Consider the following 15,000-nt stretch of genomic DNA (forward strand, 5'->3'; position numbering starts at 1 on the left):
GCCCGTTCATCTGGTGTATAAGTTAGAAAAACCCTTAAAATAATACTAATGAATAGAGGTGCTCATAACCGGATATCCCCCATTTTGGGTACCCGGAAAGTTGGGTAATTGGTTAGTCGGTTACCTATATTAACGGCCCATGTCCCAACCCGATTATGCAGGTATTCGAATATCAGGTACCCAAATAAATTGGGTCAGGATACGGGTACCCAAATAATTTTTTTGACAATTTTTAAAATGGAAAAATAAGTAATTTAAGGCAGATTTTTTGGAATAATTAGGAATTGGATAATTAGTATATTGAATAATTAATACTTCAATATTTAGGACAACAATCACTCTATTTAATCGAATTCTACTTTATTTTAAATGTGATATGACATTTTAATTAAATTAATTATTAAATTCCATTCAAAAAAAATTATTCAATGCACTAATTAGGACAATAATTATTCTTTTAAATGGAAAAAACTTGTTTGCTACAAGAATTAATGTTTTGCAATTTTAATATTGCACGCAGTGTACTCTTTGTTTTAAAAACAATCCCTCCACAAGAAATGGGTCAATGGATACCCGTTTTAATTATTTGGTGGTCAACGATCCAACACGGTTAAGATGTCGACCCATATTTTTAATTGTTTTTAATTTTATGACCCGCCAATTAAGATACGGGTTAACAAGTCTGATCAAACTTGTCGGATTTTTTAAACACGCCTACTAATGTGGTATACTAATTCTTACCATTTGTTTTTACACCACAACAAATTTAATTTTTTGCGATATTGGATTTATTGGCATTTAAAAAATGCCACTGATTTATATTTTTTGTGTAATAATTGTTGGTTTTTGTTTTCAATTCCACTATAAAGTGATTTAGTGACACTTTTTTAGCGTTTAGTGGTATATGTAATTGTTACTATAGTCTATAGTGACATTTATGAGAAATAGATCATATGTCGCAAAAAGTTTTAGTATTATTTTCTATTATATTGCTAAAGGGTCTAATAAATATCACGAAATTCACTATATATACAATTAGAAATTTAAAGTAGTAACATTAAAATTAATTACCGCTAAATATATCAAATTATGTCGTAGTGTTTAACACCACAACCTTATTTCTGTTGCAAATGTATCAAATCTTTTGTGAATCCTCTCCTTAAATCTTTTTTGATTTGATATTATTTCCAAATATACATTATATTATATAATTAGATGATACTTGAAACATGAACAATATATCTTATTAGGAAACATATCTTTTAAATTTTATATCATTTTAATATACTTTGACTACATGGATCTAATTAATTGTTATTTTCCTATCTTTTTCATTGTTATTTTTTCTAAGAAGAATAATTTATTTCCTAATTTATAAACACAATAATACTAATAAGTTGATTTATAACTTACCAATTGTATTCAGTATCACTACATAAATTCATATATATATATATATATATATATATATATATATATATATATATATATATATTGAAAGTCTTTATGTGGATGTATTATCTTCATTTTGAGTTTACAAAATATAAAATAATACCATGAAAGTACTTCTATCCATCCTATTCTTCAATTTTGTTTCCTCTACTTTGACACAAGCTACTTCGACAGATAATAATGCCAATATTTATATTGTATATATGGGAGCTAAAAAGAATAATCATGATTTTCTTCTTAACTCTTTGTTGCCAAGGTGTGATATATACTTTTTTTTTTTTTTTTTTTTACTTGCAATGTTTTAACTTTTAAATTATTCACAAGTGTGTACTTCAATAATGAATTATCTATAGTTAAAAAATTTTGATGTAAGTTCTTGTAAGATTATTCTCAATATGTAATTTCAATAAATTAAATTTTTATAATTTTTACTTATCTATAACTATTAGCTTTAAAAAGTGCATAAATATGCGTATTTTAAAAGTAGATGTAATGGGAATGAAAATACTCTCCATTCTCCTTTATTTCCTGCACTTTATTAAACCTGTAAGAGTTTTTTGTCAATTTGAAATCAAATTGAAATGAGAGGATTATTGATCATACAACCAATTATCAAAAATTAATAAAAAAAAACCAATTAGTAAAAAAAAATTTGATTGTTAGGTCATTAAATTCAATTGTTTGTGACCGTGTATATTGTGTTTCATGCTTTTCTTTAAAGAATTTGTACATGTATTAGTATATTCTTGTTGTTGATCGTGTATTTGGCAAAGGTTTATGTAATAAAATCTGTAATGTCATATTGGAAATAATGATTTTATTTAAAAATGTGGAATTGGCTCAATTTTATTGTTTAGTAAATAAAAAGTTTTCAAATTTAAATTTAAATTAAATTTGGATTTGAATCAAATTCCACCATTGTTTATAAAGTAATTAAAGTTGAGAATTTGAAAATGACTATTCAAACCTTGTCATTCTCAAAATCTTCATTTATAATATCATAATTGAAATTTATAATTTGATATGAAATACTTGTTTCCAAACACTACATAAGTGAAATTACTTTTATAATGTGTTTGGAAACTATATTGTGTTTGAAAACTGTAATTCATATTTATTTATAGATTTTAATTATAAAATTTAATTTTCTTTTGGCATATTTTAAATTGAAGGTACAATCTTAGAATGTAATTATTAGGTTATACTAAAACGAATTTTTGTGGCAGGAATAAAAATGCATTAGTACACAATTACAAGAATGGATTTTCAGGATTCGCTGCTCGACTAACAGAATTAGAGACTCATAAAATTGCCAAACAACCCGAGGTTGTTTCAGTGTTTCGAGACCCAATACTTCAACTTCATACAACCCGTTCTTGGGATTTTTTAGAGTCTCAACCATTATCCAATAATGATCCTATGTCATCTTCAGAAGGATATGACACTATTATTGGATTTCTAGATACCGGTATGTTAAGCTCAAAACTATTCTATTTTTATTAATTGAGTTATTCCAAATTCTCATAAATCGTCATTTCGTGAAACGATTTTAAAAAAGAGTTTTATATTCTCAAAATAGGTATGAAATAGTCTATTTAACCCATATATTAAGCATATCTGTTATTAAGAGACCGTCTTATACAACAATTTGTTTTAATTATTTATTTTGATTTTGATTCATATCGTCATATGTGTTACTGAAATTAGTACTTATATATTATTATTATTATTATTATTATTATTATTATTATTATTGTCCGTATAATTAACTAAATTTTATATCCTTAATTATTTTTGTATTATTTATAGGTATATGGCCTGAATCAAAAAGTTTTGAAGACAAAAACATGGGTCCAATACCTTCAAGATGGAAAGGGAAATGTATGGAGGGACCAGACTTCAGTGCATCAAAGTGTAACAAGTATGTCTAAACTCATTTTTACTTTTAACAGATAGTTTCTTGAGAGAATTTTTTTAAGACATATTTTAAGTCTAGTCCATTAAAAATTAATGTCTATTTACAGCATTTTTAATGTCTATTTACAGCATTCTTAATGTCTATTTACATTATCATTATACTTAATTGTCGTATCCTTAATGTCTACTTTTAATATCTTAAATGCCTACTTACATCATTATTAATGCCTACTTAAATCATTATTAATACCTACTTACAATATTTTAAAAAATATATAATTGGTCGGCCCAACTAGAGATGGACTCTTATAGAGACCGTCTCTCACAACAATTTATGTTTACTTAATATGCTAAATTGTACTACAGTTTAAATTTTTATTAGTTCAAATAGAGTTAAACCGATTGGAATTCTATTTTATTATAAACTGATTTTACTGATTGTAACTATTTTCACCATTAAAAATTATTTTTTAAGATTTAAAATTGGTATTTAGTAATTATAGTATTCTTTAAAAATGATATTGATCCAAACATAGTGTTAATCTGATTTTATATCCCATTGGCTTGATTTGCGCGCATATATATATATATATATATATATATATATATATATATATATATATATATATATATATATATATATATATAGAGAGAGAGAGAGGTGGGATCACATAAAAACGGCTAATTTGGTGCATATGTTAGAAAAACTTTTGTTTATTATATTCCCTTCTTTTAATAGTTACACCTCTTAAAATACTCATACAGAGAAGAATTATATCTATTAAAAAAGGAGGTACTCCCTTCGTTAATTTTTGTTTTTTCACTTTAGGAGAGGGAAATTTAAATTTGATTTTTATAATATATATTCAAGACAAAATATATTCATATGCGATCTTGTTAGATTAGTTTGATATAAAGAATTTTGATATATGATTTTTACAATTTTTATTTTGCGTACTATGAGATATTAATACTCAAAATTTGCTTTGAAATACGTGTAAAAAGTAAAATTGACAAACACAAAGTAGTGAAGGGATCGGATTAGTATACTTAATTATATATGTTTATATTTTGTTTTTGATAGGAAACTAATAGGAGCCAGATTCTACAATGGCGCTACATCAGCGAGAGACATGTTTGGGCATGGCACCCATGTATCATCTACAGCAGCAGGAAGTTCAGTTGAAAACGCATCGTATTACGGTATAACCAATGGAACAGCTAGAGGAGGATCTCCTACATCACGTATAGCAATGTATCGTGTGTGCACATCAGATGGTTCTTGTTTAGGATCAAATATATTGGCTGCTTTTGATGATGCTATTTCTGATAATGTGGATGTATTATCTTTATCACTTGGTTCTTCCATGGAACATGATTTTGCGTATAATGCCATTGCTATTGGATCATTTCATGCTGTTCAGAAAGGGATTACTGTAGTCTGTTCTGCTGGGAATGAAGGACCTTTTCCTCAATCATTAGCTAATGAAGCTCCTTGGATTTTGACTGTTGGTGCTACTACTGTTGATCGTGATCTTGTTTCCGATGTCATCTTGGGAAACAATAAAGTTGTTAAGGTAATCAACTCATTTGGAGAATCACATATTTTTATTATTGATGGCAGAGGCTGTTAGGGTCCATAGATGCTTAATAAGCGGAATTTCAGGAAACACTTTCCTAACATCTATCTCAAGATCATAAACATAATCAGACATATGAATCATATAAAAGGATTAGTCTATATTACCTTTGTAGCGTGAAATCCACAAGAATTAGCGCGGTAAGATAATCTAGAGAGCCTCAAACGTTGCTCCTCTATTCAGTCTACCAGAATCAATTGAATACCAACATCTGCTAGAACGGAAGAGTATATTTTCCTCTTGCTTTTACTGGTTTTTCAGAGAGAACGATGTAGAAGAAGAGTCTAAATGATGCTGACTCTTTTTCACCTTTTCTATTACTCATATTATCTCCTTATATAATACTCGTAACCTAGATCAAAAGAATCTGATTCTTTTGTTAACCTAATTGGATCACAAACCCATACTCCTAATGGGCCTGAGTCATCTATCGATCAATTGATTCTTTTGTAAGACCTTATAGAATTAATTATATTAGTTGTGATCCAATTATTATTGACCCACCAATTATATTTATTCTCTAGCAAGTAAATATAATTACTAATAATAATTAACTTTATTATCTTCATAAATATCCTATATATTTATATATTTAGTAATTGTCGGAAATGTCTAAGGACATATTCCTTCAGAGGCGTCTTCAAAATATTGGGCCATTTGCAAAACTTTTATTTTGTACCTTATTTATTAATAATTTTTTTTTAACTTTTTTATATACTGGAGAATTAAATTTTTATTTTATGCCTTATTTATAGTAAATTTATTTATTTTATTAGTAAACTTAACATATTTTATAAAAAATTTTTCATACACGGGAGAATTAAGGGCCCTTTATTTGTAGTCGATCACCTTGCATAGCCTCAAAGACCCTACTTAATGGAGTGAAAGATTTGTGTTTCATTGTTTTGTCTTAATTAATTACTAGTTATTCAAAATAATCTCTAATTGTGTTTTTCTTTATTATGTGAAGTTTTTATTTAATTCTCAATTCAAATTAAATAACCTTTTGTGCTTTTGCTAATTATAAAGGAGTATTTTGCAATGTTAATTGTTGGTTGCCCCCCATTAAACGGTTAATTTGGTTTGTTTGAATTGCTTACAATATTAATTGTTTTTATTAACTGTTATGTTAAATGTAGTCATTTGTTCATAGACATGTATAGTAAAATTATTTATTTATATGTAGACGACTAATATAACTAGAATATTTACACTTTATTTGAATAGAGAGAAATAGAGGGAAGGGAAGAGAAGGGATTTAGAAGGATGGAGAATTGTTGTTTGGAAGGGATTTGGGGGGAAGAATTTCGAGGGAAAGCATAAACAAAATTTATTAAGAATATAATCTTTTCTAAGATGATTTGGAAGGAAAACACTCATTTTCCTTCATTTTCTCTTTTCTTTTTTTTCTAAATAAACAAGATGAATTCTCACTTTTTTTCCCTTCCTTTCCTTTCTTTTCTCTCCTAATATGCTATTTAAACATAGTGTAAGAACTTACTGTAATCTTTTAAAAATTAGAACTTTCAATTCTTAGTTGAATTATTAAAGGAAAATTAAATCATCAAATACTAACCAACAAAAAATAGAAGGAAGCAATTTTTTATTTTTAGTATTTTTATTTTAATTTTAAATTCAACTTTTTATGCTGTCATGCAACCAGCAACAAGTCCACCAAATGATTTAAGTGTCCATTTTTTAAGTGTGTCATTCTATATATGTCGGTTCTATTTTTGATATATTAACTTTAACAATTTACTTTTATTAAATTTAACTTTTATATTTATACACTTACTAATCATATTTTACTCGCATTAAAATTTAAAATTACTACATTCCTTCTCTTTCACATATGATTTTATTTGACTACCTAAACTAGTGAAAAATCAAATGGGACAATTTAGAAGAATAAAAGAGTATTAGCTTTAAATTTATAATATAATAATATGTGAGTGATATTGAATTCCTCATTTACAAATATTAATAAAGTCATTTACACTTTTCTTTTTTCTTAATTTTTAGGGTGAATCCATTAATTTATCCGAACTTAAAGACTCCCCAATTTACCCACTGATTCCTGGTTCTGCTGCCAAGACAAAATCTGCAAGTGAAGCTGATGCAAGGTAAATTTATTTTTTTCTCTATGCTGCAAGTATAGACCACATACAATATACTTTATTTTAGTTGCACTAAAATCAATTTTTGCACGGTTTATCGTTAAATGGGAATTTACATAAAGATACTACTAGAGGGAGGTTTTAAGTATGTTCAACATGTTCGATTGCATAAGACTATAAAAGATTGGGGCTTCAATATTAAATAACGTTATATTTTAAGCGCTTAAAAAAACAAAGTTGTTAAAAAAATATGATAATTTGTGAAATTATACAGGACCGTTAAATAATTTGTCAATTTTTGCTCATCTTCTGACTATTATATGAGAAAAAAACATAATTATGTGTATTCTTATACTCCTATTATTTTTTTTCGTCGTATATTTTCATAATACCAAATTTTTATAAATATTTTTTGTTTATTATTCTAGCTCTAAATAATCGGACAAATGCATCAGTGCTATTCATTTAGAATTATTTGTTATTTTTGTCTATTCTATTCATTTTACATGATTTAGCATTATCTTATTTCCTCCATAAGTTGTAACAATTGGGCTATTTAATTAGTCTATATATATAATGCGTCTCACGAAAAGATTTTATCTCACAACCATTTGTGTTTAAGAAAATAATTAACCAATTTCTTATAATCTCATCTATATATTTTAATTTATTTAATTTTATGAAAAACAATATATACTCTTAATTTTATAACCAAACATCAGCTTTTGTCTTAAATAATATTGTTGATTTGTGTTTGATGCAAAATCAAAGATTGTCGGACTCAAATATATGTTGAAGCATATATCAAATTTGGTATATTAAAAAAATAATTATATGAATGAATTAAGTATTAATAAATTTAAGATTTTATCAGGCAATGTTTGGCAAGCAGTATGGATCCAGAAAAGATCAAGGGTAATATAGTAATTTGCTGGGATGAAGATGAGACAATATCTAGCTTGATAAAGAAGACAAATATAATTAAGGATAATGATGGAGTTGGAATAATAATAATCAGTGATTCATATAGATTGGTTGCCTTTAATACCCTTAATTTCCCAACTGCTGTGGTTAGCTCAAAGGACGCTATAGATATCATTTTATACATCAAATCAACAAAGTATGTTTCTTATCTCTTTTTAGCCCACCCTAATCTTTTAATCTTTTAATATCATTGTTGTTTTAACTTCTTAATCTCTATGACACTACATATTTATTTATACATAATAATTTATTTTGAGTACATATATTTTAATATATTAAAATGACATTACATATTTATTTATACATAATAATTTATTTTGAGTACATATATTTTAATATATTAAACACATATTTTTGTGAGAGACTTAAACTAATTGTGTCGGCCAATTATATATTTTTTTAAAATATTGTAAGTAGATATTAAGAATGATGTAAGTAGACATTTAAGATATTGAAATTAGGCATTAAAGATACGATAACTAAGCATTAAAAATAATATAAGTAGGCATTAAGAAAACGTTAAGTAGACATTAATCTTTAGTGACTTGGACTTGAAATATGTCTCTCAAAAAATATGTCTCTCAAGAGACTAGCTATATATTAAATAAGGCTTCAACAAAGCAAATTTAGATAATTAAATGCGGCAATCTTATGTTTTTTAAATTTATTATTTATGAGTTTCATTTGATTCAACTCAATATTAATTTGTATATAGTTAAGATTAATATAAGAATTGAATATTTTAATCCTGGATTTTAGGCTCATGATCAAGTTTAACTTAATTTCAATATTTCTTTGTGTGACTATGGACTTAAAATGTTATATATCATTTGGAAAATGAAGCACCTAAATTTACACACTCAGTTTACAATATGTAACGCATAGGGAAGAACTTTAAGGAGCATGTGCATTTTGATTATACACCCGATTGTATTTATTTCCAATTGTGGATCTTGAGATATACGTTAAAGGACGTCAAAAATATTGTTCAAATAAAAATAATATGGGATAAGATTTGAACTTATTATAGTCTCATTTTAAAAGAATATATTCTTTATCGCTAAAGTATATATTTTAATTTATTGTAAAATTTAAACGATCATTTGCTTTTATAAATGAATCAAATAAATTGGGGGCCGAGTCCCGTTTGGCACAATGAAAATTTTGTCATTGTCTATTTAAAAAGTCACATAATGTATTATTCTAAGTTGAATATATAAGAGAGTACGATAAATTTTTTATTGCTGTTAGCGAATTAAAATAATTTTTATTGATTAATATTTATAATATAACATTGTTAAAAACTTTGAAATGAAATAATTATTTTTAAAGGGTACTATTGATTCAAGTACAAGATAATTTTATATATTCTCTAATAATATACTTTTGCTTTCCATTTGAATATAACATATGGCTTGTAGTAACAAGCTTATCTTAGAGGGAGACAAATTTATACATTGTATAATAATTCTTTAATGGTATATGCTTGTTTTGTGACTTTTTCTTTCTTTTTGAAGAAACCCCTCTGCAACAATTTTAGCTACAAAAACAATTCCAAATTTTAAGCCAGCACCAACTGTTGCAACATTCTCTTCAAGGGGCCCTTCATATAACACAAAAAACCTTCTCAAGGTAAACTTATTATATATGCAATATTTTCTTTTCCATATTTTTATTTTAAGTAAATGGTCTTCTAATTATGATGATGATATATGATGATGGGTGTTCTACGTATATCTATATATATCAGACACATTATAGTAGCAATTATGTCCTTGTTAAAAATATAAAAACAATTTTTGTAAAATTTTTAAATTTTTTAGTTGTTTTTAAATCCTTTTTATTAAATTGTAAGGTCATTATTGAAAATGTAAGTGCAGCCTGATATAGCTGCACCAGGAGTTAGTATCCTTGCTGCATGGATTGGTAATGACACATCAAACGCAACCACTCCTACTGGCAGACAACCTCCGCAGTTCAAATTGATTTCTGGAACCTCTATGTCTTGTCCTCATGTTTCTGCTATTGCAGCCAACATCAAATCTCATAACCCAACTTGGAGTCCTGCTGCTATCAAGTCTGCTATTATGACAACTGGTAACATACATACTCTTTTCAATTCGATACTTCCAAACTTATAAGTGCTAGAGAAGATTACATGAGTGTTGGATTCTATAACATATCCTAGGCCTCAACCATAGTGTTAAGAGATGATAACTTGTAAGGATCGCGATCACGGTAATAAAACAATGATAAGGTAACGGGAGTAAAGTGGTTATTCAGCGCCTAAATATATGTCAATATCATAAATAAGATATTCCTTGATATGACCCAAAATGCGAATTTTTACAACGCGAATAATATTGGTTCGTTAAAACCTTACAATGCGGATGATACAATGCGATGTGGCCTTGTATTTACACTATGGCCTCACACCAGCTTATGCTGACGGTTAAGGCCCCAGGAATCAGGATATATGTTGAGCTGTATTGTCAAGGAACTAACTCGATCAAAAGCTAAAGCTAAAGGTTGAGGCTTCAAGATATATTATATACTTTAACATTCAGCTTTAATACAGACTAATGCTAAGGAAATACTCCTATATTTTACTTTTGTAACAGCGATTCAAACCAACAACTTGAAAGAAGCAATAACCACAGAAACAGGTTTGGCAGCCACACCATATGACTTTGGTGCTGGAGAGGTGAGGCCTACACAAGGATTACAACCGGGACTCATTTATGATGTCGACACCCTTGACTACCTCAACTTCCTCTGCTACTTGGGTTACGATCTCTCGAAAATTAAGCTTATTGCAGGTAAACTTCCAAGTGGGTTTTCTTGCCCCAAAAACTCGAGCCCATCCATGGTTTCCAACATCAACTACCCATCCATTGTTGTGTCAATGAACGCAACAACAAAGACAGTTGAAGTGAATAGAACATTAACTAATGTAGGAGAAGAGGCAGTATACACTTTGACAATAGATAAGCCTACTGGAGTAGAGGTAACTGTGAGTCCTAATGAGCTGAAATTCACAGCAAAGACCAAGGTGTTGGAGTACAAAGTTACATTTACAACATCATCTTCTTCTGTGAAGGGGGATTTGTTTGGGGCTATTACATGGAAAAGCAACAAGTACAAAGTCAGAAGTCCATTTGTTGTAATCATTTAGTAGATTATTTGACATTGTTAGTGATTCCTTAGAGGGTTGTAATTTGTTATGATATAATGATTATGGAAAATCTTATATGGTTGTATCAATGTGTTGTGATTAAGTGTGACTTGAGTGCACAATTAAAGTGTGTATTCATGTGTGTGTGACTCTTGAGTTATGGAGTCTTTAAGGGTGTAATTATGTGGTGAGTATTCATGGGAATTATGGGTGTTAATGAACGTTAATGAAGAAGTAGAAAGGACTTGTTTTATGGTAGCTCGATCAGAATTCTGTCAGAGAAAGCAGAGAGGTCGCTCGACCTACCCGCTCGACCGAGCGAGCCATATTGGTAGGTCGAGCGGTCAGACAGAATGCTCCAGAATGCTGCTGATGCTCGCTCGACCGAGCGAGCTCTCTGATTCGGTCGAGCGGATCCTCTGATGTGCATGGGATGCTGTTTTTCAACCTTTCAAGTTCTTGGAATTATTTCATATTATTCATTACCCTATATTAATGTTGTATTCAGGAGAGCTATTAATATTCTTGTATCTAGTACTATATATAAAGCTCTCATACTCATATTGTAATCATCCACAAATACACCCCAAGCCAAACACTAGCCTATATCTCTTCTCTATTGTAATTCTCCATATTTGAGAGTTCTTTGAACTCTTTTTGATAATATAAGAGATACTACACACCGGAGGACGTAGCCTTAGTTGGGTGAACGTCGTTAAATCTTTGTGTCGTTTTATTGCTTTATTTTCTCCTACAAACATCGATATCGTTGATAGCGTAATTTGTTTGTCACAAAACCTCATACACTCGATATTGGTAATATTGGATTTTTAAAAGACATTATTCGAACTCTAATACATCGTCGTTTTCACAATGTTATAATGTAGATATGTTCATACCAAATTAAAAATAGATTAACATTTAAGAAAATTATGTTAGTTTGGTTTGTTTGATTTCGATAAAAAAAAAGTGTGATTACATTTGGCTAATAATCTGAATAATTATCGTGTGCAAACCAAAGTTGTTGCAGAAAGATCAAGCCCACATAACATCTTTGAGAACATAAACTCCAATATCGCTGTTTTTGCATCTTGGACAACTACTTGGCAAATTCGAATAGCGAGGGAGAATATCCCAAGTAGCATACCAAAGGAAGTTTTAGACTTTTGGTGGTATTGTGAATGCACAATTTGTTCATATATATATAAATATATATATATATATATATATATATATATATATATATATATATATATATATATATATATATATATATATATATGTATATATATATATATATGTATATATATATATATGTATATATATATATATATGTATATATATATATATATATGTATATATATATATATATGTATGTATATATATATACAGTGGCGGACCCAGGAATTTCAAACTGGGGGTACAAAATACGAACCTCATGTCGTTCGGATATCGAATAAAATTTTTTTAAAAAATAAAAAAATTACAACACATAATAGAATCAATAGTTAAAGTCTTACAATCCAAAATAACAATAAAAGTCTTACAATACTTAAAAGTCTTACTTCAAAATTACAAATTCATCCTTCGAGTCTTCATACTTTTAAAACGATCAATAATCATTTCATCGGAAACTTGTAGAAACACTTCCTTCTCAATAAAAGTAACCAAACAATCATTCATAAGTTGATCACCCATGCTATTTCTCAACTTACTTTTGACATATGTCATTGCGGAAAACACTCTTTCTACACTTGCCGTAGCAACAGGAAGAATCAACATCAACTTGATTAGCAAATGTATAAGAGGAAATGTCTCATGTCTCTTTGTTTCAACAAGCATCATGGAAAGAGAATTGATATCGTCCAAATCATGAAATCTTTCATCGTTTAACATAGCATCCAAGAACACATCGAGTTGAAGATCAAGAGCCGTTAAATCATTACATGAAAACTCCTCGGGATATAAAGAAGCAAGTTTAAGTATCTTCTCTTTATCAAAAGATGAAAAGTTACCTTTAGGACTTAGAGAGACCATGCATGTAAGTAACTCCATGTTAATCTCATTAAAACGGTTATCAAGCTCTTGAAGATGCAAATCAATTACTTCCAAAAAGATTCCAACCCGAAAATGATGTAGATTTGTAGCTTGTTGAACAAAACGTCTTCCTCTTCCTTGAGGCACATAATGAGCATCCATAGATGGAACATCAATCTCGTGTTTAGTACAAAATGTAATAACTTTTTTTAAGAGATTATCCCATCCTTCATCTCTCATCTTTTGCAACACATTTTTTGTAGTACTAACAAGTCTAATGGCATTAACAATATCTTGTTCCTTTCTTTGTAAAGCAATACATAAATCATTAGTGTAGCCAAAGATAATCAACATCAAATGAGCCATAAAAACAAAATCAAATGACTCCAAAAATCCCGAAACAATTTGAGCTTTGAACTTATCGTCCGAAGTGCCATGTTTTCCAATCCACTCAAGTACTTCAATAATTGAAGGAAACAAGTTCGTGATATTTATTAGACACTTGTAATGAGATCCCCAACGTGTATCTCCCGGCCTACTCAAACCACATTCTTGATTTAAACCCGATCCGCTTTCAATTTCCCCCACTTCCAATGCTTGAGCCACTACTTGAGCTTGCTTTTTTCGAATCATGTCTCTTCTCTTACAAGAAGCTCCAACCACATTCAACAAGTTTGCAAGTACTTCAAAAAGCCAACCACAACTATCATTCTTTTTAGCAACCGCAACTAGAGCTAGTTGTAGTTGATGAGCAAAACAATGAATGTAGTAGGCTCTTGGAGTATCATTCATAATCAAAGTCTTAAGGCCATTGATTTCACCTCTCATGTTACTCGCCCCATCATACCCTTGACCTCTTATCATGGATGGACTCAATGAATATTCCATAAGCAAGGACAAAATTGCATCTTTAAGAGATAAAGCGGTAGTGTCACCCACATGTACAATGCCTAAAAAGCGTTCCACTACCGATCCACTTTCTCTGTTAACAAACCGCAAAACAAGAGCTAGTTGTTCTTTTTGAGACACATCACTTGATTCATCGGCCAAAATAGAAAAGTAACCATCTCCAACCTCTTCTATTATGCGCTTGGTAGTCTCCTTTGCACAACAATTGATAATGTCTTTTTGAATTTTGGGAGATGTCAATTGACAATTTTTGGGTCCATTTTGGAAAGTATGTTGTTTGACTTCGTCAACCTTCTCCCCTAACCACTTCAAAAGCTCAAGAAAGTTACCCCTACTATTTGACTCCTCACTTTCATCATGTCCCCGGAATGCCAAACCTTGGCCCAAAAGAAATCTCAAACAAGTTAAGGATGCATTCAAACGAATATGATATGAATCCATTTGAGCTTGACTCGCATTATCAAACACAACTTCAATTGATGTCTTTTTTGCATCTCTTAGATTCACATATTTCTCATAAGCAACATTATGAGCACTTTTAAGTCCACCAACATGCTTTTGAAACCTATCCGGTTTATTCCACCCCCTAAACCCTCCATTAACAAATGCATCACCCCCATTGTAAATTTCAACATCACTCTTGAACAAATAACAAGCAAAGCAAAATGCGGCATCTTTTTCAACACTATATTCAAGCCAATCCCATTTTTTGAACCAATTGACACTAAAACGGCGTAAACCACCTACTTGTTTTTGAGGGAAAACATGT

The 15,000-nt window shown here is 29.3% G+C and overlaps 2 protein-coding genes across 2 annotated transcripts in view; one reads left to right on the plus strand and one right to left on the minus strand.

The window, feature by feature from the left end:
• The first annotated feature begins 1,556 nt into the window (after positions 1 to 1,556).
• Positions 1,557 to 11,313, plus strand: LOC130798886 (CO(2)-response secreted protease-like). The gene is made up of 9 exons (XM_057661984.1): positions 1,557 to 1,708; positions 2,679 to 2,920; positions 3,262 to 3,373; positions 4,454 to 4,946; positions 7,032 to 7,132; positions 8,001 to 8,246; positions 9,628 to 9,742; positions 9,991 to 10,207; positions 10,732 to 11,313. Exons 1-9 carry the CDS (start codon positions 1,557 to 1,559, stop codon positions 11,283 to 11,285), a joined length of 2,232 nt encoding a protein of 743 aa, XP_057517967.1. The 3' UTR covers positions 11,286 to 11,313.
• A 1,544-nt stretch (positions 11,314 to 12,857) lies between these two features.
• LOC130798887 (uncharacterized) overlaps positions 12,858 to 15,000 on the minus strand; it is a 2,319-nt gene continuing 176 nt past the window's right edge. The window contains exon 1 of the mRNA XM_057661985.1: positions 12,858 to 15,000. This exon is cut by the window's right edge and continues 176 nt beyond it. Within this exon, the coding sequence (XP_057517968.1) occupies positions 12,858 to 15,000 (2,143 nt within the window).

The sequence above is a fragment of the Amaranthus tricolor genome, chromosome 13 (assembly GCF_026212465.1).
Source record: "Amaranthus tricolor cultivar Red isolate AtriRed21 chromosome 13, ASM2621246v1, whole genome shotgun sequence".
In the NCBI taxonomy this organism is placed as follows: domain Eukaryota; kingdom Viridiplantae; phylum Streptophyta; class Magnoliopsida; order Caryophyllales; family Amaranthaceae; genus Amaranthus; species Amaranthus tricolor.

Excerpts from the sequence above, each read along its gene's own strand:
- LOC130798886 (XM_057661984.1), top strand. The coding sequence starts at position 1,557 with ATGAAAGTACTTCTATCCATCCTATTCTTCAATTTTGTTTCCTCTACT. Across the intron at positions 8,247-9,627 it reads TTATACATCAAATCAACAAA|AAACCCCTCTGCAACAATTT; the intron begins GTATGTTTCTTA and ends TTCTTTTTGAAG. Across the intron at positions 9,743-9,990 it reads ACACAAAAAACCTTCTCAAG|CCTGATATAGCTGCACCAGG; the intron begins GTAAACTTATTA and ends ATGTAAGTGCAG.